We start from the raw sequence: 26,348 nt of genomic DNA, 5'->3' as shown, positions 1-26,348 counted from the left end.
ATGAATAACATATTGGCCCAATAGTCATGATCACTTCCTGAACACTACTGAAATTCTGCCAAATGAAAACACAAGGCTTTCTCCCAGTCTTCATTTCTGTCTACTTCTCAATCACACTGCATGTGTTTATTACCATCCCCTCCTTTGCAAAACTTCTCTCCCTCAGAGTCAAAGCACTGAATTCTCCCAGTTTCCACCTCCTTTTTTTTGACATACCTTTCCATTTCTCTTACACTAGTCCTACTTCCTCCTTTCACCCATTAAAATGGATGTACACCCCCATACCACTGTCCTAGACTCTCCATTCCTTTCTTTCTATATTCTCCCCTTTCCAACCTTTCCCACTAGTATGGGTTTTACCATCAACTCTGGGCAGACAAATCACAAATAGTAGCTAAACTGATTATTGCTATTTAATAGGTGAGGAAACCAAGGCTTGGCAAAATCAGGAAGTTTTTCCAAGATCCCAAGGACTAGGACGTAGTAGGGCCAGGTCTTGAACGCTAGCAATCTGGTTTCAGAGCCAATGCTCTTAACCAATATAATATATTGCCCTGCTTCCTTAGGCCCTTTCTCAAATATCACACCCAATTTTCAATGGTGTTTTAGATCTTTCAATCTGAATATACTACTTGTACATCAAACACATGTCAACTCATCATCTTTATCAAGATCAGCTGATTTTCACTTCTTAATTTGCTACATGAACAAACATTCCCCTTTATTCAAACTACAAACTCAGTTATCCTTGTATCCTCTCCCTTCCTTATCCTTTCATATCATAAGGTTTCAGAACTCAGTATCTCACACTCTTTGCCAATCCATCCTGCTTATTCACTGCTGCCAAGTAATGTCCTAGATGCCCTCTTTAATGTGTCTTCTCCCTGTATTTAAGACAATAGTCTCGGCTTGGCAATCAGACACATTACATGATTTTAAGCTTTTATTCTTTTAAAAGATTTATTGGCGGCGGGGAGGCAGAGAGAGAGGGAGAAAGAGTCTTAAGCAGACTTCCCACTGAGTGCAAAGCCTGACACTACACGGGGCTCCAGTTTACAACCCTGAGATTATGACCCTGAGATTATGACCTGAGCTAAAACCAAGAGTCAGGTGCTTAACCAACTATGCCACACAGGTACCCCTAAGCCTTTTTTCATGATTTCACACAGATCTTTTTTTTTTTTTAAAGATTTATTTATTTGAGAAAGAGAGAGAACACAAGCAGGGGCGGGAGATGCAGACTTCCTGCTGAGCAGGAGGCAACACAGGGCTCAATCCCAAGACCCTGAGATCATGACCTGAGCTTAAGACAGATGCTTAACCAACTGAGCCACCCAGATGCCCACAGATTATCTATCTTTTGCCTAAACGAGTATTTTTGGTTCTTCCTTGAATCTTACGTGACTTTCTGCACCCCTGTGTCTTTGCTCTTCTTCCTTCCTTCTATCCACCCACCCTAATTTCTACTTCCTCAATATTACTTTGCTTGTTTCCACAACTAAATGTCATTTCGGTACACTGAATCATCATATTACATTTTTCTGCTACTCATCTTTATCTCTTCTAAAATTATGTGTGTCTCCTATTCTCCAAACCAGACTCTAAGTTCTTTGTGGGAACTGACCATGTCTCATTATTTCCATGACCCTTACAGCTTGCTTTGCCCAAGAATAATACAAATGATTCTATTCTACTGTCTTTAAAGAAAATGCTAACCTTGCTTTCTTCCCTCAACAATAGTACATATTAACTATCATATTCCTCACTACTAAATGTTAAACTTCCAAAAGTACACAGTCACACAGAGGAAAAGTGAGATAGTTTATTTTCTCGGGGATAAAGCAGCATATCAAATGTTTTAAAGATAGAACATTTTTGTAGGAATGGACTACTGACACAGAGACTTAACTAACTTTCAAATTAGGTAATTAACTCTTTATTACCTAAATCTCTCTGGCCCTATGCTCCTTCACCTGGGTTAATACTGCCTCCTCCATTCCGCTCTGGCTCTGGAAGGAATGTGATGTGCACCATGAAACAAATGCAACATGTCACTTGAGGATGGCAGGCCTTACAGCACTGGGCACAAGAATCCCTGAGTGTCCTTTACCCATACCCCAGAAGTACTAGGAGGTTCATTAGGGAATGTCTTACAATCCTTGAATCCTTAAAATCCATGAAAGTTGCTAAATACAAGAATTTTTCAGAAGACTCATTTCACACTCCCCCTCCCCAACACATTTTTTTCCCCAAAGCTTATTACTGAAGGTCTGAATAAAACATTTTCATGCAGGGTGGGGAGAAATTATCCTTTCAAAGCTAAGCACTATTTTTAAAACTGACCTGTGTGTGTTCACAGAATATTTCTAATGCTGGTCTCTCTAAATTTGGATTTATTCCATTTGGATTATTCAAATATATACCTTAAGGTCTCTACCTAATAAAGTTTGCAAACGTTCAACAAATATGAACTACGTTTCTAAGAACCATTACTATTTTAAAATATAAACTATCCCAATGATCCTTCAGCCATCCCTGTTCATGCCTTAGGACCCTCTCTTTATAATGTCGTTGGCAGAATACAGACTCTATGCTTATCAGGACTAAATGAAGGATACAAAGCTATGGGCAATCCAGTAATAGGTTGTCAATATAAAATATCATTTCTTCTTTCAAATCAACTTAAGGTTAACAATTTTTTTTTTTTTTGCTCTTTTCCTGAATGTAAAGATGCATAGGAAGCTGTCAATCCAAAGGTTTTCTCCAAAAATGATTTCCAGATCACATAAACATTAGAGAAAAGTAAGTCTCGATCCTATTTACAGAAGGCAAACTTCTCTTTAACAATTTTTTCTTTGCCCTGTCCAATTCTACTAGAATGAAAAATCAGGAGACTGATCTACACTCAGGAGAACAGAGTAGACTTTGACCGTGAAATTTCTGCTAGCAATCTGGAATTCGAATTTTTTCCAACCTACATTCTAATGACTATATCAACCTTGAATCACTGCTTTTGAAGTGAATAGAAGATTTTCTGCTCAACAAAGCTCCTACCTCAACTCCAAAATACTCTATCAAGAATTTTATGGATTAGAGGGAGAGAAAGTAAAACAGTATTTCCTCCTTTGGCTTATACAGTCCTTAATATTAATAAAATGGGGAAATCTAACAATTTTTTTAACAGCTATAAGATCCTTTTAAAGACAGAGAGAATATACTGCATGACTCAACTTAGCTAGGGAGTTTAAATATCTAAATTGAAGTTATCTTCTAAGTAGTAAATGAGTAAATTCCCATTATGTAATGATAGAAATAAATGACTTATTTTTGAAGGAACACGTTGTGCTAAATTATATCACAGAATTAATCTGCCTATGCAATTGTGAGCTTTCCTTAAAAAATTTTTTTGAAAAGGCAACAGTTGGAAATAATGTATACAAATCTTAGTGCTAAAAGTTCTGGGTCCCTAAATGCATATTCATTAATCCTAAAATGATGCAGTTTGGGAGTCATGGAATAGTTCATTTTATTCAATAGATATCTGTGAAGGGTACCAGATACTAATCCAGACATTGGGAATTCAGGCAGAGAATATTAAACATCTTATTTTTGGTTATGAACAGAAACCTACAACATTTTTTTTACAATAGTTATTAATCTAATATCACAACTACAGAGACTAAATTTCCTTGTTTATAAACACCAATGGAATGCCCTAGGGCACTTTTATAACACTCGTTAATAATAAAAAAATTAAAAAAAAAAACTCTAATTATCCTCCTCTCCTTTATCTTCCACTTAGTCACTGAAATTTCTTTCTTTTTTTTTTTTTGTATTGCCCCAGAGCTAAATAAAACAAAATGTGAGGTTGATAAGAAGTTGCTATTCCTCTCTTATCAGCTGTTCATCCCTAATGACTCAGGGCTATAAAATCCCACAACCCACCTTATTTAATACCTTCCTACAGATCTTGCTGTACTCAATAATTCACTGCAAAAAGAACTTTCCAACACTTTTCACCAGTTTTTTGCATGCTTTTGTGAAAATCTATACATGATAAATCAGTCATTCTGGGTAAAAAAGTATTCATCTATCTTCTTTTAAGTTCACTCTTTACTGACACTTCCTGAGTACCTCTCATAATTTTTTTTTAAAAGATTTTATTTATTTTAGAGAGACAGAGAGAGAACATGAGTGGAGGGAGGGGCAGAAAGAAAGCATCTCAAGCAGACTGAGCTGAGCATGTAGCCCCACCTGGGGCTCAGTCCCAGGACCCTGTGATCATGACCTGAGCCAGAATCAAGAGTCAGATCCTTAAGTGACTGATCCACCCAGGTGCCCCCTCAGGAATTTAAAAAAAAAATTTTTTTTTAAATTCATTTGACAGACAAACATCACAAGTAGGCAGAGAGGCAGGAGGAGAGAGAGGAAGGAAAGCAGGCTCCTCTGTGGAGCAGGGAGCCCGATGCGGGGCTCGATCCCAGCACCCTGGGATCATGACCTGAGCCGAAAGCAGAGGCTTTAACTAAGCCACCCAGGCGCCCCCTCATGAATTTTTAAAATAATTTCCTATTAATTTATTTTTTCTGTCCATCTTTAAATTCAAACCTGGTTATTTTCAAAACCCAGTTCAGTATCAACTGCTCTAGGAAGTCTTCCCTTATCTTTCACCAACCCAACAGTTTTGTCCTTACACCTCAAAAGAGTCAACATTTCCATTGTGACACTCAACAATCTGTATGGTAATTTGCTTGATTCCACATCTATTTCACTGTGAGATGAAGGACCTTAACTTTGTACCTTTGTTTATCCATACCTAGCAGAGGTTCTGGAAGAAGGTGAGTAAACCAAAAGTTAAGATCATGATCCCCCCAAAGCAGAAACGAACTAAACTTGCAAATGCAACCTGGCAATAATGCATAAAAAATTTTGATATTACATCCTCTAACCCATTAATTCTCCTTGTGAATATCTCCCAAGGATCAAAAATATGAAAAAGTTTCACCAATGTTTAACTCTTTTGACAGTTATCATACCAAAAGGCAAAGTTTTTTAAAAAAGTAATAATACTAAATATACGAATATTTTACTCAGTGAAGTATAATTCAGTTAAGAATTCAAAAGATTTGTAGTAACAGAGAAATTTTAAAATATTGTGCAAAAAAAGCAGGAAACAAAACTGTATATTTTCGTACAGTATTCTGACCAATTAAAAAAAGACAAACCTCAACAGTAACTGGGAAAATTGAACAATGAATATGTTGCCTTCTTTCTGTTTTTCTGTATTTCTCCAAAATGCATAATTAGTATACATATATTTCTATGATACAATTTTTAATGTACTTATACAAATTGGTAATAAATAATTAAAAATTATTTCAGAGATATGTCCAAAGTATACAATACTCTCTGCACCTAGCAAACATTAATGTATATATAATCTTTAATATAAAAGCATATACAACTTGCTTTACTAAAAAATTAATCATGCATAAAATTTCTACAAAATGGCCTTAACGTTCAGCTGAACGAATTTCACAAATCACAAATCACTTTTCCCCCCGATTACATACAAATATGTTGCATGTCTTTATGAAAATAACAGCATATCTTCTTAAAATATGTGTGTGAATATATGTTATATATATGTATACATACATATATGATAACCATAAAATTATAAAATTGTGAAACCCCTAATAAAGAAATAAGTGCTTTAAAACATATATTGTTCTAAGGGAGTTCCAATATTGAAAAGCACACTTTCTAGTCCTTTTACCATGTTTCTGAATTGGCAGACACAGCAGTTCTAACAGCTGGCCTCCAACTGCCTTTACTAAAAAAATCAAATACTCTCTAAAACAAATAATATCTATGATTTGTGTATCCAAAACTATATAAAGTATCGCCAAAATTCTTTTTTGAATGAGCTTCATTAAAAAATAAGTCCGGGGCACCTGGGTGGCTCAGTAGGTGAAGCATTTGCCTTCAGCTCAGGTCATGATCCTGGAGTCCTGAGACTGAGCCGAGTCCACGTCCAGCTTCCTGCTCAATGGGGATTCTGTTTTTCCCTCTGCCCTTAAACCCTGGTCATGCTTTCTCTCTCTCTCTCTCTCTCATAAATAAATAGTTAAAAAAAAAAAAAGTCAAAAGTAAGCACCTCTGGAGAATGGATTGAAACCTAAAAATCCAAACACTTAAAATAATTTAATGATAGCATGAATCTGGCATTACTGAAGTGGTACTAATGTGGTGGTACTACACACAGACCATGAAAATGTTAACCCCTTATTATTAAGCCACTTTACATTACATGATTAAAAAAACAGCAATAAGAATTTACATATAGCTGTTCAAAAACTTATTAAATTATATACTCTTTCCAACAAAGCATAATTTGTCATCAAGGAAACAATGAAATAATTTATGAATTAAAAATTATTTTATAGAGTTACTGTATCCCATTTGACATGAAACCCTAACTCAATTTTCACTTACTTTCTCTGTCACAGGTCCCTCTGTGTTAAGCATATGTGTAGTTCTGGAGACAGAATCTTCTTTGTTACTCATTATTTTGTCCAGCATCCAACAAACATTTACAATTATCTTCAATATTGTTATTACTGTACCAGGCACACAGATTCAAAGATAAGCTTAAAAATGCCCACAAGATGTTTGAAATCTACAACATATATAATTAAAATACAAAAGGAGAAATGTGATCAGCTGCTTAAGAAACATGAAAAAGCTATTCAAAGGAGGAGGAAAAGAATCGCTTTGGACTAAAGAAGGAAAGGAAGGGTAGAGAATGAGTTAGAGACAGCATCATGGAGGCAGCAGCACCTGAACAGAGTCTTAAGAATCTCAACAGCACTAGTTGTACTCACTCTTCTGGAGGGTGGAGCCAGAACGCTCTCCCTTCCTCTGAACAGGTTGCTTACTTTGCCTGGACAACCATTTCTCCCTCCTCTGCCAGACTCAAATGCCATTCAAAAACACAATCTCACACATCTCTTCAAGAAATGTGTGACAGCAACCTCCTTCAGCCTCTATCTACATGAAAGCCCTGTGCATAATTCTATTATAGTCCTCAAAAACTATACAGTACTTGCCAAGTGATCATCCACACTAATAGACCACAAAGTACTTGAGGGCAGATCTCTTATCTTTTCACCTCTGTATCCCTACAATTTATCAAGATACCCAGCACAGTGTGTACTGAAAGGTCTAATGATGAACTGAATAAATGAATTTTAAAAACGTGGAAACCATCAGCTGGAAAACCTGTTTAGGAAGCTGTTTAAAAGAGCTGAAGCAAGAAAAAAAGACCAAGTTAGACTGGTGAAAAAGGGAGAGATGGAAAGCACTGAGATGCTTTAAGAAAGAAAACCAAGCACGCTTGAAAGTCCAGGAAAATTATGGCACCATTCATAGGAGGAAATTACTGAGTTCATCAGGGAGGAGTAGAGTTTGGGCCTGGATTACTAATGAATACACTTCACAGCAGAAATTCAAGTTATCAGAACACAGTTTCCAAAAATATTTCTTTACCAAGATATCAAATTTTAATTTGAACACTAATGGCATGATGTGACATATCTCAGCTCTGTAACTTCTCTATAAGATAGAATAAAAATCTAATTTTCACTAATTATATTTACCTTTAATAAGATAGTTTTGTATAACTTGCTCTTGTTTTATTTCAATGCATAGGCATCATCATTAATGAAATTACTTCAGAAAGACATAGGAAGAAAATAATTTCCTATTACTAAATAAATTCCAAATAATTTACACCTTCCCTAGCCTTAAGGAATAGAATAAAATTATATACTAATATGAGAATTAATGCAGTTTATTTCATAAATTGATGCATGTACAATATACATATATATGTATACATGCATACATATACAAGACATTTACATACATACATATACATATACAAGACAATTAAATATACCTAGATAATGAGAGCATAGATTTTCTACTGGTAATTGATTGGCCAAGTGAAATCAACCAATTAATTAGAAAGTTCCAGGGCATGGAGAAATAAAAAGAGATTTCTCTCCTTAAAAAGTAAGAGATAGTGATTAACTCCTGGAGCAAGGCAAGAGATGGGAATCAGAAAGGGACACACAGGTAGCTTTAAAAGTAGAGGGAATACTCTCGCTATTAAATAGAGGTTTATTGGGTAACTCGCTGTTTCATAATATATAAAACACAATTTCATTTTTAAGATTTTATGTAAAAAAATTTTTAATCCCTATATAATCTAACTAAAAAAAAAGAGAATAGACTCTTAGATAGAATAATTAACAGTACATAAATATTACATGACAATATTATCTATATACCTTTATATGACTTACTATACTTAAGTTCTTTTTCCAAAAAATATAAAAATGTCAAGTTTTATAATTTATAAATTTTATAAAATATTTATAACACTTGACAGTTTTATATTTTTCTCACTTGCCACTTTTTTGTATGAATTTGACACATACAACAGTGTTCTCTAAGAAGAAACAACAAAAAACAACAAACATTTGTCTTCCATTCTTCACTGGTTAAATAAGTTGAGCCGAGAGAAACAGAATGCCTGAGTAACTCTGTGCTTTAAGGACGGAGTTTCTCTTTTCAGCAAAAACTGAAACATTTACAAGAAGCAATCCTAGAAACTAACTGTAGATTGAGATATTTTCAATCAGTTAACTGAATTTATCAAAACACTTAATTCTTCTGTAATCATTTTCTTAATGTTTTAGTAAGATTTTTCACCACACTGTTTTCCTTCCAGAAAACAGCATGGAGGGACTGTCAAACTTCAATTTGATTTTATGTTACTGTAGCAATGAAAACACTATCTTCTCTCACAAGTTGGAACTCTATATCTTCCCAAAGAAATACTTGATTCTATATGTTGCACTGAGAAAATAAAAGATGTGTAAGAGATAGTACTTTTTACGAAAGACCACGAATAATCTCACTAAATTGTTTATTTAGACTTCAGTACTTGAACCCTATCTGCATTATAGTTTTAAAATTTCATTTAAATCCATATTATATAAAAGCCTTTTATTATCTGAGGCAGAAATAATCTTTCCCTCCTTTGAAAATCAGCAGCACTTTCTTCATGCTAGACTTAAACCATTTATGTCATCTATGATGTCTATTTGTGTAACTAGACTTACTTTTCCTAACACTCTGCCTACTGTATTCATTCAATATTTATAAATAAAAATATATAAAATAAGGCCAGAGAAGTGAATGTGCTTAATAATCTATAAAGTAGTGTGAAATGTAAATTACTACAAAGGTTTTTTTGTTTAGAATAAAAATATCGCTTAGACTCCACTTAATGTATAGCTGCACAATTTACTAAACAATCATGAACTAATTGTCAATAAGAAACACTGTGTACACCATACGCTAATAAATGCAGAGGGACAGATGTTAAAAAAAAAAAAAGAAAAAAAAGAAAATGCCAACTCAGTCCTACAGATACTAAGAGCTGGTCTGCCTCAGTATCAGCCCAAGAAAGACTTTTAAAAATTAAATAAAATTCTACTTAACAAATTCTACTTAGCACTTAATGAGGTTAAATGCCCAAGATAATCCCAGTGTGTGCTTTATAACAATTCATGATTATTAACCTTAGAAGGGCTCATAAAAATTTACTACTAAATTTTAATTTTTATACTGAGTTGATTCAATATTTCAAGGGAAATGAAAAGTATTAATCTAATTGTATAAACAATGAAGGTTCTTCTCCAGGTATTCAATTCCTACTGCGTGATCAGTTGACACTAGTTATTAATATCACAGTGAGGCATCTGACAACCTACTCTTTATTAAGTTTGCCTATCTGAATAATGCTGGAATACAGAAAAGATTATTATTTCCTAAAAATGCTGATATACATTTTTATCTCCTAACTAGTTGGAATATCAATAATTCTCTCATTCACCAAAAGAGGAATATAAATATCTAATATTAAAACCTACATAAGAATGCAAATATGACTAAACATAAATAAAGGACACTAAATGCTAAAAATTATACATGCCACTTTGGGGCCCAGTAATTAAAGAGCTGTAGAAACTCCATATGCAAAAATAAAAATAATTTACTAGTTTTTTCTTAAAACACTGCTCAAACCAAGAAACTTTAAAAAATATTAATTTGCCTAATTAGCTCCAAACTGCCAAATCAATAATGTGTAATCAGAACAATCTGATTCAACTTTAACATCTCAGTTCTGCTTCCAATTTAAAAACAAGTAACCACGAGGCTGAAAAGCTGCAATAATTTCTTGACTGCCTGGATGCCAAGAAAGAAAAAAAGTAACAAAAGTTAGTTATTGACATCTCTATTATAATGTAAAAAAAGACTATTTGAGGACATATATGCAACATTCAGATTTCACAGAGGAGACCTAATTTGTGTATATGGTCAAGTAGTTTTAAAAAGTCCTAATTCATAGTCTACTAAGATCATCAATTTGGGAATTAACAAAACTAGAAAATCAACGAATTCCAAATGATTTAACTGTGTTGTATCTATGAAGTATTACAGATATATAAAATGTAATTTTTTTTTAACTTTACCAAGGGAGTAGAGTTAAAATATCTTTGTAATAGGGTAAACTATTTCAAAGCTTCTACTGTAGTTTACATTTTACAAATTCAATGACTTGTGGCATATCAGACCCCATGTAATAAAAAGTGCTTTCTAATGATCAAAAATTACATTGGAAAATGAACATCAAGAAGTCATTACTACCATAAAAAATCTTTTACCACAAGAAGCCTTTAAAATATGAAATAAATCACAAATACTATTTCTAAGGACATCTTCCATCAGAACCAGCAGTCCACTGGATTCTGAACTGCAATCACAACCCTTCATTCATTCCACATAACCTGACAAATACATTACAGTTATAAACATGTCAAAATCAACAAAATATCAAAACTGCAGAGCAAATTAGCATTTGTGAGTACCAACCTAACTGTCTGGAACCAAAATGATACGATTTCCACTTCCCATGGTAAAAATAGGAGATAAAATTCTATCATCACTAACTACCACTTATTAAGTATGCCTTCTAATCCCATCTAATGAAAAACTTAAGACAGAAATTTCATATAAAATATGTTTGAAACTTTTCTACATTATTTTTAAAACAAGCCAAATTATATATCAGTGTACTTGATCTGATCAGTATCATATAATGAATGCTCTGTGCATGCACGTGTTAATGTAAAAGGGAAGAAATTCTTCAACAGACTCTGAGTCTCCCAAATATGGCTTGTGTGACTAACAGCTGAGAGGAAATGCAACTGAAACTGTCTGTTGGAAATCCATTAACATCTAGGCACAGAAAAATGCCTGGGTGACAGTATAGTTGGATGTGCAAATTTGTGCAGGAAGATAGCCAAATTTTTGGTAATCCCTCATGATCTTAAATGTATTGACAATGGTCTTTCCTTTTCAGTTGTAATGCTACATTTAAAGAACATTATTTGAGTTGGAGGACTTACCTCGTCTTTAAAACAAACAGGATTAAAGCTTAGGTTTACAAAGGCATGGTATTTTAAATAACACAAACAAAAATTTGTACAAAAAATTACATGCTCTACAAAAACTGCTAAGTGCAGTCAAAAAAAAATCAGAATGTTAAGGAAAATAAAGTATGCTAATTTACATTTCATTCTAATTTCCCTTTAAATATATTATCTTAAAATTTTTCTGCAAAGATCATTTTAATGATTATTATATTCTGAGAAGGGAGTGTTTTTAAAGGAATGTTGAATGTTCATATTTTAAAGCATATGCTCTTAATACACTACTTTATAGATTACATCTAGTATTTGGTTGTTCTTAGCGGTAAACTAAGTATTTAACTTATTCACAAACCATTTAATACGCACATTTGATCCTAGTCACTCTGTACTGAGCCCCTCCTATGTACTCAATGCTGTGAAATGTTACACTAAAAAATGAAAACTTGTTTTAAGAGTTTATAACTTAATACGGGCATAGTTTAAACAAACGTACACATTTAAAGTATAAATATGCTATAAGCAGCTCTAATTATTGTGGTGATAAAATAAATTGAACATTTTGCGGGAAAGTACTGTAACATTTTACAAGAGAGCAGTAATAGGTAAAACTGACTTGGTACTTTGCAATTAAGAAGTGATTGTCATAAAATTCACTGAATGCTCAAAACAACCCATGCTACCCTATGAGTACTTCTGCCCCATTTAATGATGAAGAACCTGAGATCAAGAAAAGTTAAGTGACTAAACCAAATTTACACACGAAGTAATAAAGCAAAGATTCAAATTGGGTTCTCACAGCTAAATCAAGGCTGCCCCTGGATTTATAATTTTCACATTCTTTCATATAAGTAATCTCATCTGATCTTTACAATAATCCAAAAGATAATAATAGCAGCTAATATGCACTGAAAACATATTATGTACTAGATATTCTTCTATACCATATTAATTCACTCCTCACAAACCCTATAAGAGGAAGGGTTACATTATTACTCCATTCTACAGGTGAGAAAATGAAGGCTCATCGAAAATATGTAAATTGCCCACAAGACTGCACAGCTAATAGGGAAGAGAATCAGAATTTAAACCCAGAGCATTTAGTTCCAACACCTGCTTCTTTACACCTCACTCCTCAGAAGGGTTAACACAGGCAGGTTAAGAAACTTGCCCAAAATCAGTCACAAGGGAAGAAAACTGGAGAAGGAGAAGAACCATGTCTTCTAGTACTTCACCCTAATTACTTAATTGGAATCATTGAATCCAGATGAGGCAAAGTGGCTTTGGGTGTACATGTTCTTTAAAGCAGAGTATAAGCAGGTGAGGAACACTGGCAGGAAGAAGGAATCCCATCAGGTTAGAGAAGACTTATCTTCCATAGACTGGAGGCAGAAGAAAGGAAAATAAAATATGTGTGAGCAGAGACACGTGTATTTGCCTTTCTGATGTAGGGAGTATGAATTAGGGTAGATGAAGAGGGATGACTCTAATTAAGAAAATCAGTAAAAGTGAAGCATAAGACTGATTTGTTTTGAGAGAAAATCTAAAGCCACTGAGAGATTTCAGATAGGGGTCGTAATGCCTCCAAAAGAACTGATATCCCTACTCTTGCCAAAAGTACCTGGCACACAGAAAGAAAACATACAAGCACTGAAAGAATTACACATTTTCATTTTTTTCTTTTTAAAAACTAAAATGTCATTTACAGTTTAGCAACTCCTTTTGAGTGGGGAGAAAAGGGAAAGGGGAACATAAACAAGCATAGCGTGCTTCTCATTAGTTCTCAAGCTGTGAAGCTATGGTACTAGTTAGTTCAGCACATAGATTTTCCTCAGAATACTGTTAAAATCGGATGGAGGAAATCACAACAAAATCTCACTCCAATGAATAAACTGAAATGCCAATCTAAACCTCAAGTTTGCTAAAAGTAGAATTTGTAACAATGGGGGTGGGAGGAGGGGCTCATGGCACAGATCAAACTCAAGGATACCAAGATACTACGAAGCAGGACTTTTTAGAAGACAAATTAAATGAGGCAATCTAACCCTAATAGGATTTCTTCTCTCATTACTTAAAATAAACCAGGTCACCGAAATGGGCTTATACTGTGGCATTTTGTTCATTTTAATTTCATTTAAATTTCATTAAACCATAAATTCCCATGGAAATACCTCAGACACGTGCTCACAATAATTAGAATGCCTAACATTTCAGTGTAAGTACTTTCACATGAGTTCAACAAAATAGAAAGAATGCAGTGAGGTCCCTTCAAGTTTTTTTGCGTATGTCAACAGCTATTTTATGATAAGAATTATCTCTGTGGCTATAAAACGTATAAAATACATTACAGGAGTCCATGAGAAGGCTTAATGAGGAAGACCCAGTAAAGGTCTGGAGTGCACACAGAAACATGAAAATCAAGCTGAACTTCCTAGAACATAGAAATGATAAATTTTTCCTCCCAAAGCTATTACTGTTAAATATACCTTGATGAATTAAGTTCAAGTGTAACTACAACTGAAATAAGATTCAACTGAGCTGTGACCTATTTTTCCTCTTAAAAGCAAAAGAGAATAATGACAGTTGTGAGACTTACATTTTTCCATTCCAGGGTATTTCTGAAAGTTATTTCACAGCACAGCTAAAGGCAAAATGCACTTAGTGACACTTACTTGCTTTAAAATAGAGTTATGTATGGTACTGCTCATAGACAGTTGTAATTATTTAATACTTTGTTAAAATTCTTTGTGTTCACTTACTTTTAAACTATACATACCTAGAGGCATTCAGGAAAGAAATAATCCAAAACGTAAGTCTACAGTTCAGTTAGAACTATATCTCTACACACAACAGAACCAACATCAACATGACAAATTAACATATATTGTATATGTGGTTGAAAATACCCACCCCTAGCAGAAAGCTTTTTGGTGTTGATAATTTTGGCAGCATATTCTTGTCCAGTAGGGATTTTCATACATCTTCTCACCACTGAGAAAGCCCCCCTGAAAACCAATAATTAGCATGTCATCAATATAATCAGCTCTGATATCCTTTTAAAAAATTATAGCAATCTGAGCGTTTTTATTGCATTTAGTTATTTGTAAAATATCAGTGCACTACAGTAATATCCAGAAAATGAATGATTCTTCCTGGAAACCCAAACCTTCTTTAATGTTGAAGAATAAAAGTAAATTTTATTTAACTGGGAGCACACATTATTAATCAACAAAATGAAAGGAACTGCCAATTATGATGGCTCTTGTTTGCACATGAAATTTGAAAACATTTTACAATTCACACTCACACAGCACCAAATGCTCTGAGAAAAAAAAAGAAAGAAAGAAAGAAAGAAAAGAGAAGAAACCCTGCAAAGAGCATGGCTGAGGAGGAGCAGCAAAAATCTGCTGCCTATTTATTTTGTTACCAAAAATAATAATAATAATAATAATAATAATGTGGCTCTGAGTAAGTACATATGGCGATTGTTTTCATTAAAATATAAATCTTGGGAATATTTGTGTGGTTTAATAAATCCTGATATGGTGATTTCTCTGTGCCCTGTTTTGAGCTGGGGGAAGGGAGAGATTTGAATTAAGCTGCTCTTCCGACATATTCTCCATGTTTTAACAGCAGACAACATATAAATATATAAGGACATAATTTTCATTACATTTAAAGGATAATTACATTTTCTTGAATTCAATAAAACAACCACATATATATAAATGCACCCCTTTCATAAGTAATAGTCGGCACTAGCGATAGAGGAATTGGGTTTGGGTTGGATGCTACATAAATCAACATTCACGATTTGGCCCCTAGGTCCCTAAGCACAAGGTCCTCAGGAGGTCTCCGGTTCCCTTCCTTAAATTCTCCGAGTAGTTCTGCCAGTCGAGTATAGGAGGTCGTTTTATACAACGCTAGGCTACCCTTGGGAAGCTTTCTCTTGGTCTCCAAGTCTTTTCCGCTGTCTGTATAAATAAATCCTCCCAGAGAATGCCAAGAGGTACATGTAAATCGTAGGAAGGATGATGATGAGCGAATAATCTGGTATAAAGAATAATTGTGGATATGGGGCGGGGGGGTCGAGTTCCTTTGGGTGACCCTTTTCCTGGACAGAACAACTACTGGATGCGAAATAGACTCTACGCCAAGTTGAACTTTCGGCATCAATAAATATGGCACCGTCTGTGGCAGTGAGTTCTCATCCGTACGTGGGTCGTACGGCCGACACGCCGGCTAAGCAGGAGGCATCTCTATTTACAGAAAACATGATCTATGTTGCATTTTACATGGGTTCTTGTTTCCTCTATACACACACACACACACACACACACACACACACACACACACGCTCGCACACTTCTCAGGATGACATCTACAACTGCAGGGATCGTAAATCCACTAAGTCTGTAGTGCAAGAGGGTGGGGGAGCGGGAGAAGGTGGGTTTAGGATTATCGGAATCGGCCACAGCCGGGGTGGAGGGTCTGTTCCCGTCTCTTGTCCCCTCCTCTTGCTAAGCCAGCACCTTTCTCAAAGCTGCCACACCACTGGCCCTCCTCCCTCTCCTCTGGTCTCCCAAACTCCCTCGCCCCACGCGGGGAGGCCGGTGGGTCGGGGGTAACGCGACCCGCCCTCTGCTGGAAAGGGGACGTGCAGATGCAGGCTTACTTTCCGAGCTCCTCGAAAAGCTGATACTCGTCCGTGAACCTGGTGCAGGTTGTGGTCGAAGCCATCCTCGGTCCCTGGCTGGGAGCGTGGCAGACAAGACTTGAACAGACGCGCGGCTTCCCCGGGACTGGCCCCGCGGCGCTGTCACCCAGGGCCGCCCTCACTTTCCTCGTCCGAAAGTAGCTCGCCCGGGAGGGAGTGTGCGCAGGGGCGGGGCGGGAGGGGAGATGACCAGAAAGGGTGGTGTGGGGTCGCCTCCCCAAGGTCCGGCGATTCTCTTCCTCCTCCTCCTCCACCGGCCCTTGCTTCCTTCTCCTCTGAGCGCTCCCCCTACCCTCTTTCCAGCCCCTCTCCCCAAATGCGGGGGGCAAACTACTCAGGAAGAAGGGGCCGGGAAATGGAAAACAGCCGGACACGGGGCGAGAGGCAAGCAGTTGCGAAACTAGCGCACCGGGGCTGGAGGGGTAAGGGCGGAGAGGAGGGAGCCCGAGGGGGCGGAGGCCGAGTAGCTGCGAGCGGACGGCTGGAGCCCAGCTGCAGCTGTCAGCAGGCGCGGGCGCAGGGCGCGCCGGGGCTCGGCCGAGCGTGCGCGCCCGGGGCCGGCCTGCCTCCCGCGGGCACCTCGGCTGCCTGACGCTTCCCCACAAGTCCGCGCCGCCTCGAGACTGCGCGGCGAGAGAAAGAGCGCTCGGATGGGGCGAAGCCTAGCCCGCCGTCCCCAGCCCTCCGCCTTCTACCCTCTCACCCCCTCCCGCCTCTTCCCACTACTCTCTCCGCCGCCAGCCCCCTTCCCTTACGAAGCCCCCTCCTCGCCGGTCCCACACCTCCCTCTAGCGACTCCCCACCCTGCGCGTTCGCGGATCTCGCTCTCCCGCCCTAGGTCTCACCCTCGGGCAAACCCGTCTAGGAAGAGACCAGGTGGGCGGAGGAGGATGTACGAGGGAGAAGCCTGGAGAGGGTTTAGGAGAACGAGGCGAGACGTCAAAATTACCCAGTTAAACTCATTATTAAGCTGCCGCCTAAATCTGGGGTTTAGCGGAAAGGTGCGGGGTAAATCGTGAGCTGCCAGGGGGTACTGCCGGGGCCCGAGGAGGCCCCCGGCCCTGTTGTGGGCGCGGGGCACTAGAAACCGCTCCAAGCCGACCGGCGAGCCGCGGTGCCCCGGGTGGGAGCGTGAGGTGCGCAACCATTTCATCCCGGCGTCGCTAGGTGTTGACACAGTGGGGGCCGGATGTGGGCAATTGACTGCTTCCTTAGAAGGGTCCCAGCCTCCCACAGCCTCCCGGTGACTCTCGCCCCCCCCCTCCCCAGCAGAAGCCGCGCCGCCGGCTCCCTGCCCGTTTAGCGAGGGGCGACGCCCGCCTTGCGCCACGTTTCACTTCTGATATGACTGCCACCTTACTCTCCACTTCCCCCCGCCGTTTTCTAGTTTGGGTTGCTGGGTCACCGGCAACCCCCGAAGGCCTTTGCTTCGGCCATGAATGCTAGAATGAAAGCAAAAACTCCCCCCACGGAGCCACACCTTCTCTTCAGAGTAACTCCCCTGTAATCTCAGTAAGTTCTGATAGTAAGGCGGTCTCTCGCGAGATTTCCGGCTTCGGAGGCGGGGGCCGGGTGCTGAGAAGGTTGGGTGTCGGTCACGCGACCCGGTTGGGACTGACGTCACTAGCATCACATGAACACAATCTAGCCCGTTTCGTTTTGCAAAGGAGAAAAGGAAAAGGAGAGGCGGAGTGTGCTCAGCTTGTGTGATCAAAGATCTGGCTAGATAGTGACACATAACTATACTCTGTAAATGACTGTCTGCAAAGCCACTTAACAGTTCAAGAATACTTCCTATTCATTAGCATACAGTAGATAGGGGAAACAATTATGCCTTACATTTAAAATAAATCACTGATTTTAAAACAACCTCTGGGCCTTTCTTATTGTCTTCTGTCTTTAATAAACTATGTAGTTGTAAACTTAAAGGCAGAACAAAAGGGTTATGAACAGTATTTCCTTATTGTCCTTCGTTTTACAATATGGGACCCTAAAAACCTTGCAGTTCTGATAATTTGTTCACTAGCATTATATCATGGACTCAAAATTCCACAGCTGGAAGATAAAAGATAACTTGAATATACGTTTTGAGAAATCGTTGCTCGCTCCCAGGGGCTGCTGTTGATTAGTAAATTACCTCGCCCAGGGTCACACATAATTGTAATTCCCTCATTTCCTCCTGAATGCCATTCTGGCAATAGTAGAGCTTTTACTGAAGTTTTCAAAATATTTACAAATTTTAACAGTTATTGTAATGAACTTGAATTTTATACATATTTTTCACACCCATAAAAAAGCAATTAGAACATTGTGTAAAATGTAATAATACAAGATGGTACCAAAAGTTATATAAAGAAAAAAACAGCTGTTTCAATATTAATAATTGAGCTATAAAATTTAAAAAAGGAGATTTGGTCCATGCTTAAGATTTTAACTTAAATATTTAGCAATATGGTTCCAGGTTATAATGCAATCATTTAATATTCTCTGAATCTAAAAATGAAACAAAAAGTAAAATTAAAACAATAAAAAAGATAATATTAAATTATTATCTTTAAACTCAGGGAAAAAAGTTTTCTTAAGTATTCAAGTAATGAGGCCTACATAATTACAGTATTTATCTCAGTTATTTAAATATCAATAATTGTGAATGGTTATGATGATTATATGATGCAATGAAGGAAACATAACAGTTTTAATATTGATGTATTATTTAAAAATAAATATGTATTTTTAACACTGCTTGCTCAATATTTGTGCTATTTCTTCACTTATATCTTAGACTGATTGAAATGTTTATCTTATTTAAACAAATATTGACATTATTTCTGAAGTCGGGCTTTCTTAAAACAATAATCCTAAAGTTACATAGAAATTCCACTTGGATTATCATCTCTTGCCTTCTTCCTGGTCTCCTACTTCTGCCTTTGACTCCCTTCATTCTAGTTTCTTCACGGCAGGCATAATGGTCCCCTTAAAATCTCAGTCAAAATAAATCATGCCTTTGCTCAAAAACTTCTGAAGTCTTAACATCTCAATTAGACTAAAAAACCAAAATTCTAAAAATGACTTACAAGGTCCTCCAAGATCTTCCCTCCACCCTGACTCCCATTAGTCTTCCTACCCTCAGTTTGTACCCTGGATCATTCTGCTCCAGCCACATTGGCCTCTGCTGTTACTGGAGCATGACTTGGCATGCTCCTGATTAAGGACTTCACATTTGCTATTCTCTCTTTCCTGTATTTCATTTTTTCCAGTATTTTCTCAAATATCACCTTATCGATGTAGCTTTCCCTAGCCACTCTATCAATTACTGCACATTTTTCAAACACGATTTCTATTTGCACTGTCTGCTTTATTTTTCCCCTTAATATCTATTACTATCTAGTATAACTATAAATTTTATTTTTTTCCTTGTTAATTACTTATACTTCCCAACTAAAATATAAGTTCCCCAAAGGCGTTGAGTTATTGTCTACTTTGTTCACTGCTCTATTTCCAGCAACTAGATAGTAACTTCTGAGATTCTTTTCACATTTATGAATTCCTATTTATCCCATCATAAGATGGATCTTTTTTCATAGTAGTAGTGGTATTTAACTAATTTAGGGATTACAAAAACTCATTTCAAAGCCACGTTTTTCATTTCCTCACATTGACTTGTGTCTTCACAGTGAGATCTAATCATTTGAAACTTTGGCATCTGTCTATTTTTTTTTTTTTAAGATTTATTTATTTGACAGACAGAGATCACAAGAAGGCAGGGAGGCAGGCAGAGAGAGAGGAGGAAGCAGATTCCCTGCTGAGTAGAGAGCCCGATGCAAGGGCTCGATCCCAGCACCTTGGGATCATGACCTGAGCCAAAAGCAGAGGGTTTAACCCACTGAGCCACCCAGGAGCCCCTGGCATCTGTCTTCTATTACAATGTAAAATTTAGTAAGGCTGGTATATCTTTAAAAAAAAATGGAAATTCCTTCTTCCTTTATGGACCTCAAGAAAATTTGTACTAGATCCTTTTCCTTTGATGTAAATTTTTAATATATTTTTAAAATCCATTTCTCTGAATAAGCACTTTTAATCATGGGATACTGTGACTATGCTGACTGAAAATGATCACCTTTAGACTGAAGTTTTATTGGCATATTAATTGTCAACAACTAACTTTAACAGGCGTGAAAGTATTGGGCAGGTACAGAAACCCAGATAAACTTCTGACTTACGTTAGAGTGATCCAGAGGCTGAGAAAAGGAGCTTTAGAAAACGTGTGGGAGGGGCATCTGGGTGGTTCAGTGGGTTACCCCCTCTGCCTTCGGCTCAGGTCATGATCCCAGGGACCTGGGATCGAGCCCTGCATCGGGCTTTCTGCTCAGCCTACTTGTGATCTCTGTCAAATAAATAAATCTTAAAAAAAAAAAAAAAGACAGATGCCAAAGTTTCAAATGATTAGATCTCACTGTGAAGACACAAGTCAATGTGAGGAAATGAAAAATGTGGCTTTGAAATGAGTTTTTGTAATCCCTAACCTAGTTAAATACCACTACTACTATGAAAGAAGATCCATCTTATGATGGAAGAAGTAGGAATTCATAAATTGAAAAGAATGTCAGAAGTTACAGAATGGGAATGAAGGATTACCAGATTAAAGTTAAGGCATTTTCTTTCTTTTCTTTTCTTTTTTTTTTTTTTTTTAGGTTTTATTTATTTATTTGAGACATAGAATGAGAAGAGAGAGCATGAGAGGGGAGAGGTCAGAGGGAGAAGCAGACTCCCAGCCGAGCAGGGAGCCTGATGTGGGACTAGATCCTGGGACTCTAGGATCATGACCTGAGCTGAAGGCAGTTGCTTAACCAACTGAGCCACCCAGATGCCCGTAAAGTTAAGACATTTTCTAAAATTTGAAGATCATATACAAAATAAAATACATTGTTCAAATGTAAATGTAAAAAAATTATAAACATGTACATACTTGGTTTCTCAACTGATTTAGTTAATCACAAAAAAATTGAGATCAGCTAGTGTTATAAGCTCTTAATGTTCTATTTGCTAAGGTAGAAGAAAAGCATTCAAATTTAATCTTCTTTTAAAATGTTTTTGTTTTTGTTTTTAGGTTTTATCTATTTATTTGAGAGAGAGAAGAAAGTACCAGAGAGAGGAGTCAAAGGGAGAAGCAGACTCCCCACCAAGCAGGGAGAGCCCGATGGAGGACTGGATCCTGGAGCTGCAGGATCATGACCCAAGCTGAAGGCAGATACTAACAGACTGAGCCACCAGGTGCCCCTAAAATGTATTCTTTAATACAGGAAAAGGTAACAGCCAACAAAGGAGGCGGGGTAAAGTATGAGGAGAGGGGCTTGTGGGTAAACTAGTTGTAAGCAGAGCCCTATCATTATCTAAATTGCTAGATTTCTATCAGATGAAATCACATTAGTACCAAGACCACACAATATTTTGCTCTAAATATATTCCATCCCTTTTGTGTGTGTGTGTGTGTGTGTGTGTGTGTGTGTGTGATAGCATCAACTAACAAAAAGTGGCAAAGAGATGGAAGACAGACTGAAATGATCTCTACATACAAATACACCAGGAAAACCAAAGATAGAAGATTTCTTTTTTCTCTTTTAGGCCGTTTGCAATTAAAAATTGCAAGTGTTCAGTAGACCCGCTAAGAAAGGGCAAGTTACTAATACTTAAGTAAACAAAATGGGTATTAACAATCATTGATTTTCCTTGCTACAGAGTTACAAGATAAGAAACAATGAACATATGATACTATCTCCATAGCTCTCCAGAGTGAAGACTATCAATAATAAGTAGACTGCTTTGAGAATTTTAGCAGGTCTGTATTGTAGCCACTTTTTACTGAAGATTTAGAGGTGAAGAGGAGAAAGCAGCTTGCTGGTGGTGTTTCCAGTTAGCCTTCTCAAGGTATAATAATTTAACCACGGAAAGCCAGACACAAATATAGTACCTAGTGAGTGGATAATCTATTCACCAAACTATCCATTCATGGAAGATGAATTTTCAGATGAAGAAATGACCTATTCATAAAACAGGAGCTCACAACAGAAAAGGTATTCTTTGTTTCATCATGTCCTGAAAGAATTAATTTTTCCCTATAAATAAACATAAATGTGTAAATGAATGAGGAAATAAGGGATAGCCCCACAATGAAGAAGTAGCTTTTTTCCAATTACTTCCAAGTATATGGGTTAGCATATTTGATCCTCCACCAGGCTACCTAACACATTGCTAAAAAGAACTATAGCTGGAGATTACATTAAATACAATGCATAAACCAAAACAACTGTATTATAAAACAGTTGTTAACCATTAACAAAATAGACACACAAATTGGCTGGTGTTGAGTCTTCCTCTGTGCATGGGTAATGACTCTCACTACTGTTGCAACACTTACCCCACTGGACTGTGACTATCTGCTCTGTGGAGGCAGGAACTGTCAGTCTCCTATTGCAGTGCTGGTATAAGGCTTGTGCCATAACAGGTGCCTTAAAATACCTTTTATTTAAAAAAATACATATATAGGGGCGCCTGGGTGGCTCAGTGGGTTAAGCCGCTGCCTTCAGCTCAGGTCATGATCTCAGGGTCCTGGGTTTGAGTCCCGCATCGGGCTCTCTGCTCGGCGGGGAGCCTGCTTCCTCCTGTTTCTCTCTGCCTGCCTCTCTGCCTACTTGTGATCTCTCTCTGTCAAATAAATAAATAAAATCTTTTAAAAAAATACATATATATGTTATTATCAGTGTTGGTCTCCAAAATATTACAAATGCCCAATCTTTTATAGGGTACAATGAGTTCTTTTTCTGTCTATATATAATAGATCATTTTCAATCCTTCCATTCCTTGACTTCTCTGGATCATTCCATACAAGATTTAGAATGTTCTCCATGGGTTTCCATGTCTAACACCACATTTTCCATTCACAGCACCTCCCTGTCCCCACAGTATTTCTGTCTACATTTTTCAGGCTCATTCATGAGCTTTTTTCTCTCCACCTTTATGGTAAATGGTGTGCTTCAGCCCTCCATTCTAGGCTGCTCTTTTTCTTCTTTTACACACCCTGCACAGGCTACTTTACTAACTCATTATTTTGATTATTGCCTGTCCTAAATTTGGCTCTCCAGATATAGACCCTTAGACAAAAATATCTAGACAAGTGATTTATCGAGGCAGAGCTCTCAGAGAAAAGGATAAGGATGTGGAGGAAGCTCAACAGAAGACAACCAACCTACAAACAACAACCCAGTGTGTGACTTCAGGCGAAGTCCCAGCCTCAACTTGACCTACATGCAGTTCTAGAAGAGAGATCACATCTAGATTTTGTTCCCTTCCACACATGGGCTTTCCTATTTCGTCACCAGTCAGTCGTCCTTCACCCCTAGGTAAGGGGAAGGAGAAAGAAGGGACATAACCCCTCAAGGAGTCGAATAGGCCCTCTCCCTCACAGGCACACAATGAGTGGGGAAGGAGAAAAATAAGAGTCTGTGAGATATTAAAATGCTAATGACTCTGAAATCTTCATCTCCAACTCTAGTCTCTCCCTGAGCTTTAGAGATGTGTTTCCAACTCCCTATTGGAAACTTCCTCTTAGATATTCCACCTCTATGTCTGGTTTAACATGTCAAAAATTCATCTCCTATATTCCCTCTTCACTTGCACTTCTGTATCTCGGTGAAACTTGAGGGTCACCTGTAACAGTCCCTCTCCCTTACTCCCCCAGCCAGTCACATATCCCTATATCTCATGCCATTCCCACTGCAAATATCTTCCTTTAGGCCACCACCTTTTCTCACTTGGATTAGGGCGCTAGGTCATGGTTCTGTAGTGAATTCATACTAAAGGAATCTAATATGTCACTCCTCAGCTTATATCCTTAGAAAATAAGTCCAAACTCTTTAGTTTGCCCTATCAGGCATATCCTGGTCTGGACCCCACTCAGTTTCATAGATTGATCTCTCTTGTCACCACCCCATACCTTGAGTCCCAGATATTTCTAGAATTATCTGTCTACTTCGTATTTCTCATCACTGGCATTCTAGACCGGAGTGTTGTCATCTCTCTATCAGTTTTCTGAGAAAAGTCTCTCAATTTCATTAACTCTTATATTAGTTTCCATCTCCTCCATATATCTAAAAAAACTTTTGAAAACAAATTGATCCCACAATTCCTTTGCTAAAATATTTCAATCACTTTTCTAGTTATCTTGAAATGGAGACCAAAATCTTACATGTATTTTAGAATGCCCTGCATGATCTGTTTATGTCTGTTTCTTACAACTTAAGAAGACTTTCCTATTCACAAGGTTATGTATTTGCCTATATTTTCTCCTAATGCAGTTATGATTAGTATTTTAACCTGTCTAAAATTTATTGTTGTGGGGTGCATGGGTGGCTCAGTGGGTTAAGCCTCTGCCTTCAGCTCAGGTCATGATCTCAGGGTCCTGGGATCAAGGCCCATATCAGGCTCTCTGCTCAGTGGGGAGCCTGCTTCCCCTCTCTCTGCCTACTTATGATCTCTCTCTCTCTGTCAAGTAAATAAATAAAATCTTAAAAAAATAAAATAAAATAAAATTTATTGTTGTGAAAGGTATGAGGCAGTTAACTACTTTCATCTTTTTTCCCCTAAAATAGCTAGTTTTGCTAATCTTTTCCCACTTCTTGAAAAGACCTTTTAAAAAGCCATGTAGTTATTTATACATGGAATTGCTTCATTACTTTCTATGTTCTATTAATCTATTTGTTTATTCACTTAAAAAAAAAATTATCTATTTATTTGAGAGAAAGCAAGCATGATCAGAGAGAAGAGCTAGAGAAAAGCAGAAAATTCCCTGCTGAGCTAGGAGCCCAATATGGGACTGGATCCTAGGACTCTGGAATCATGACCTGAGCCAAAGGCAGACACTTAACTAACTGAACCACCCAGGTGCCCTTATTGCCTTATCTGTTCTAAAACTCCTCTCAATTCAGGTGGCTTTAGAGGAGGGTAGCATTTCGCTCATCTTTCTTCATTTTCAAACTTAACTTAAAAAAAAATCAATGGTTTAAATTATCTTTGCTAAAAGTCAAAGATTGTTTTTTCTTCATGAAGGGGTCAATGTCAAGGCTTTGGTATATCAACTAGGCAAAACAAACTCAAATCAGAACAGATTTTAAAATGTTTTCTTACTCATTTTATTATCACCAAATCCTATATAATTATAGTAACTTATTTGCATGACAGATTTAGATAATTTGTTATTTATTATAATTTGTTATTCAAACACTATTTATTAATTTTCTAGATTACCAAGGCCTCTAATATTTCTCAACTCTCTGTTCTTTACTTCTCAGAAGCTGGTTATAGACATGCCCATTCATTCCTTTAAAATATAGAAAGAGAAGTGGCTTTAAATTTTTATTTGGTCAATAAGATAATATATGTGGTTAAACCTATCCACCAGAATCTGTTCTATCCTTCTAAAAAAAAAAAAATAGGGCTGGAGCAGAGCATATAGGTAGAAAACACCTACCAGACTTTTCTTTTCTTTTCTTTTTTTTAAATATTTTTATTTATTTATTTGACAGAGATCACAGGTAGGCAGAGAGGCAGGCAGAGAGAGAGGAGGAAGCAGGCTCCCCGCCAAGCAGAGAGCCCGATGTGGGACTCGATCCCAGGACCCCGGGATCATGACCTGAGCCGAAGGCAGAGGCCTTAACCCACTGAGCCATCCAGGTGCCCCTACCAGACTTTTCTATGTCCAGATTAAATTCTTGGCAATGTGAACAGAAATGATGTATACCACTTCAGGTTTTGCATTCTCCCTAGCTCCCAGCCCTCCAAAACAACTCCCCATGCATGCTCCTTAATGTCCTTCACATTTCCTGAATGACTGGGATGGCATATCCCAAGATAATCTTCTAAGGGTCATGTTGAAGATAGCAGACCCACTGTCAGCCCGGGTCCCTGAAAGATTTCATGAGAGCAGAGCTTCTAGGGCTGCCTGGGTGGCTCAGTCAGTTAAGTGTCTACCTTCTATTGTGGACATCCATGATCCCAGGATTCTGGGATCA

The 26,348-nt window shown here is 37.6% G+C and overlaps 1 protein-coding gene across 26 annotated transcripts in view; it reads right to left on the bottom strand.

Annotated features, from left to right (window-relative positions):
• Positions 1–16,828, bottom strand: part of CAMK2D (calcium/calmodulin dependent protein kinase II delta) — a 337,844-nt gene extending 321,016 nt beyond the window's left edge. For all 26 annotated transcript variants that reach the window (XM_059170069.1, XM_059170007.1, XM_059170077.1 and 23 more), the window contains exons 1-2: positions 16,243–16,828; positions 14,478–14,572 (exon numbers count right to left, since the gene is read on the bottom strand). In XM_059170069.1, coding sequence (XP_059026052.1) covers positions 14,478–14,572; positions 16,243–16,307 — 160 coding nt within the window. In that variant the 5' untranslated portion in view covers positions 16,308–16,828. The remainder of the gene's footprint in view (positions 1–14,477; positions 14,573–16,242) is intronic.
• Between the last annotated feature and the right edge of the window lie 9,520 nt (positions 16,829–26,348).

The sequence above is a fragment of the Mustela lutreola genome, chromosome 1, assembly GCF_030435805.1.
Source record: "Mustela lutreola isolate mMusLut2 chromosome 1, mMusLut2.pri, whole genome shotgun sequence".
NCBI classification, from domain to species: domain Eukaryota; kingdom Metazoa; phylum Chordata; class Mammalia; order Carnivora; family Mustelidae; genus Mustela; species Mustela lutreola.
The sequence above is the reverse complement of the archived record's forward strand: the minus strand, read 5'-3'. Positions and strand labels throughout refer to the sequence as shown.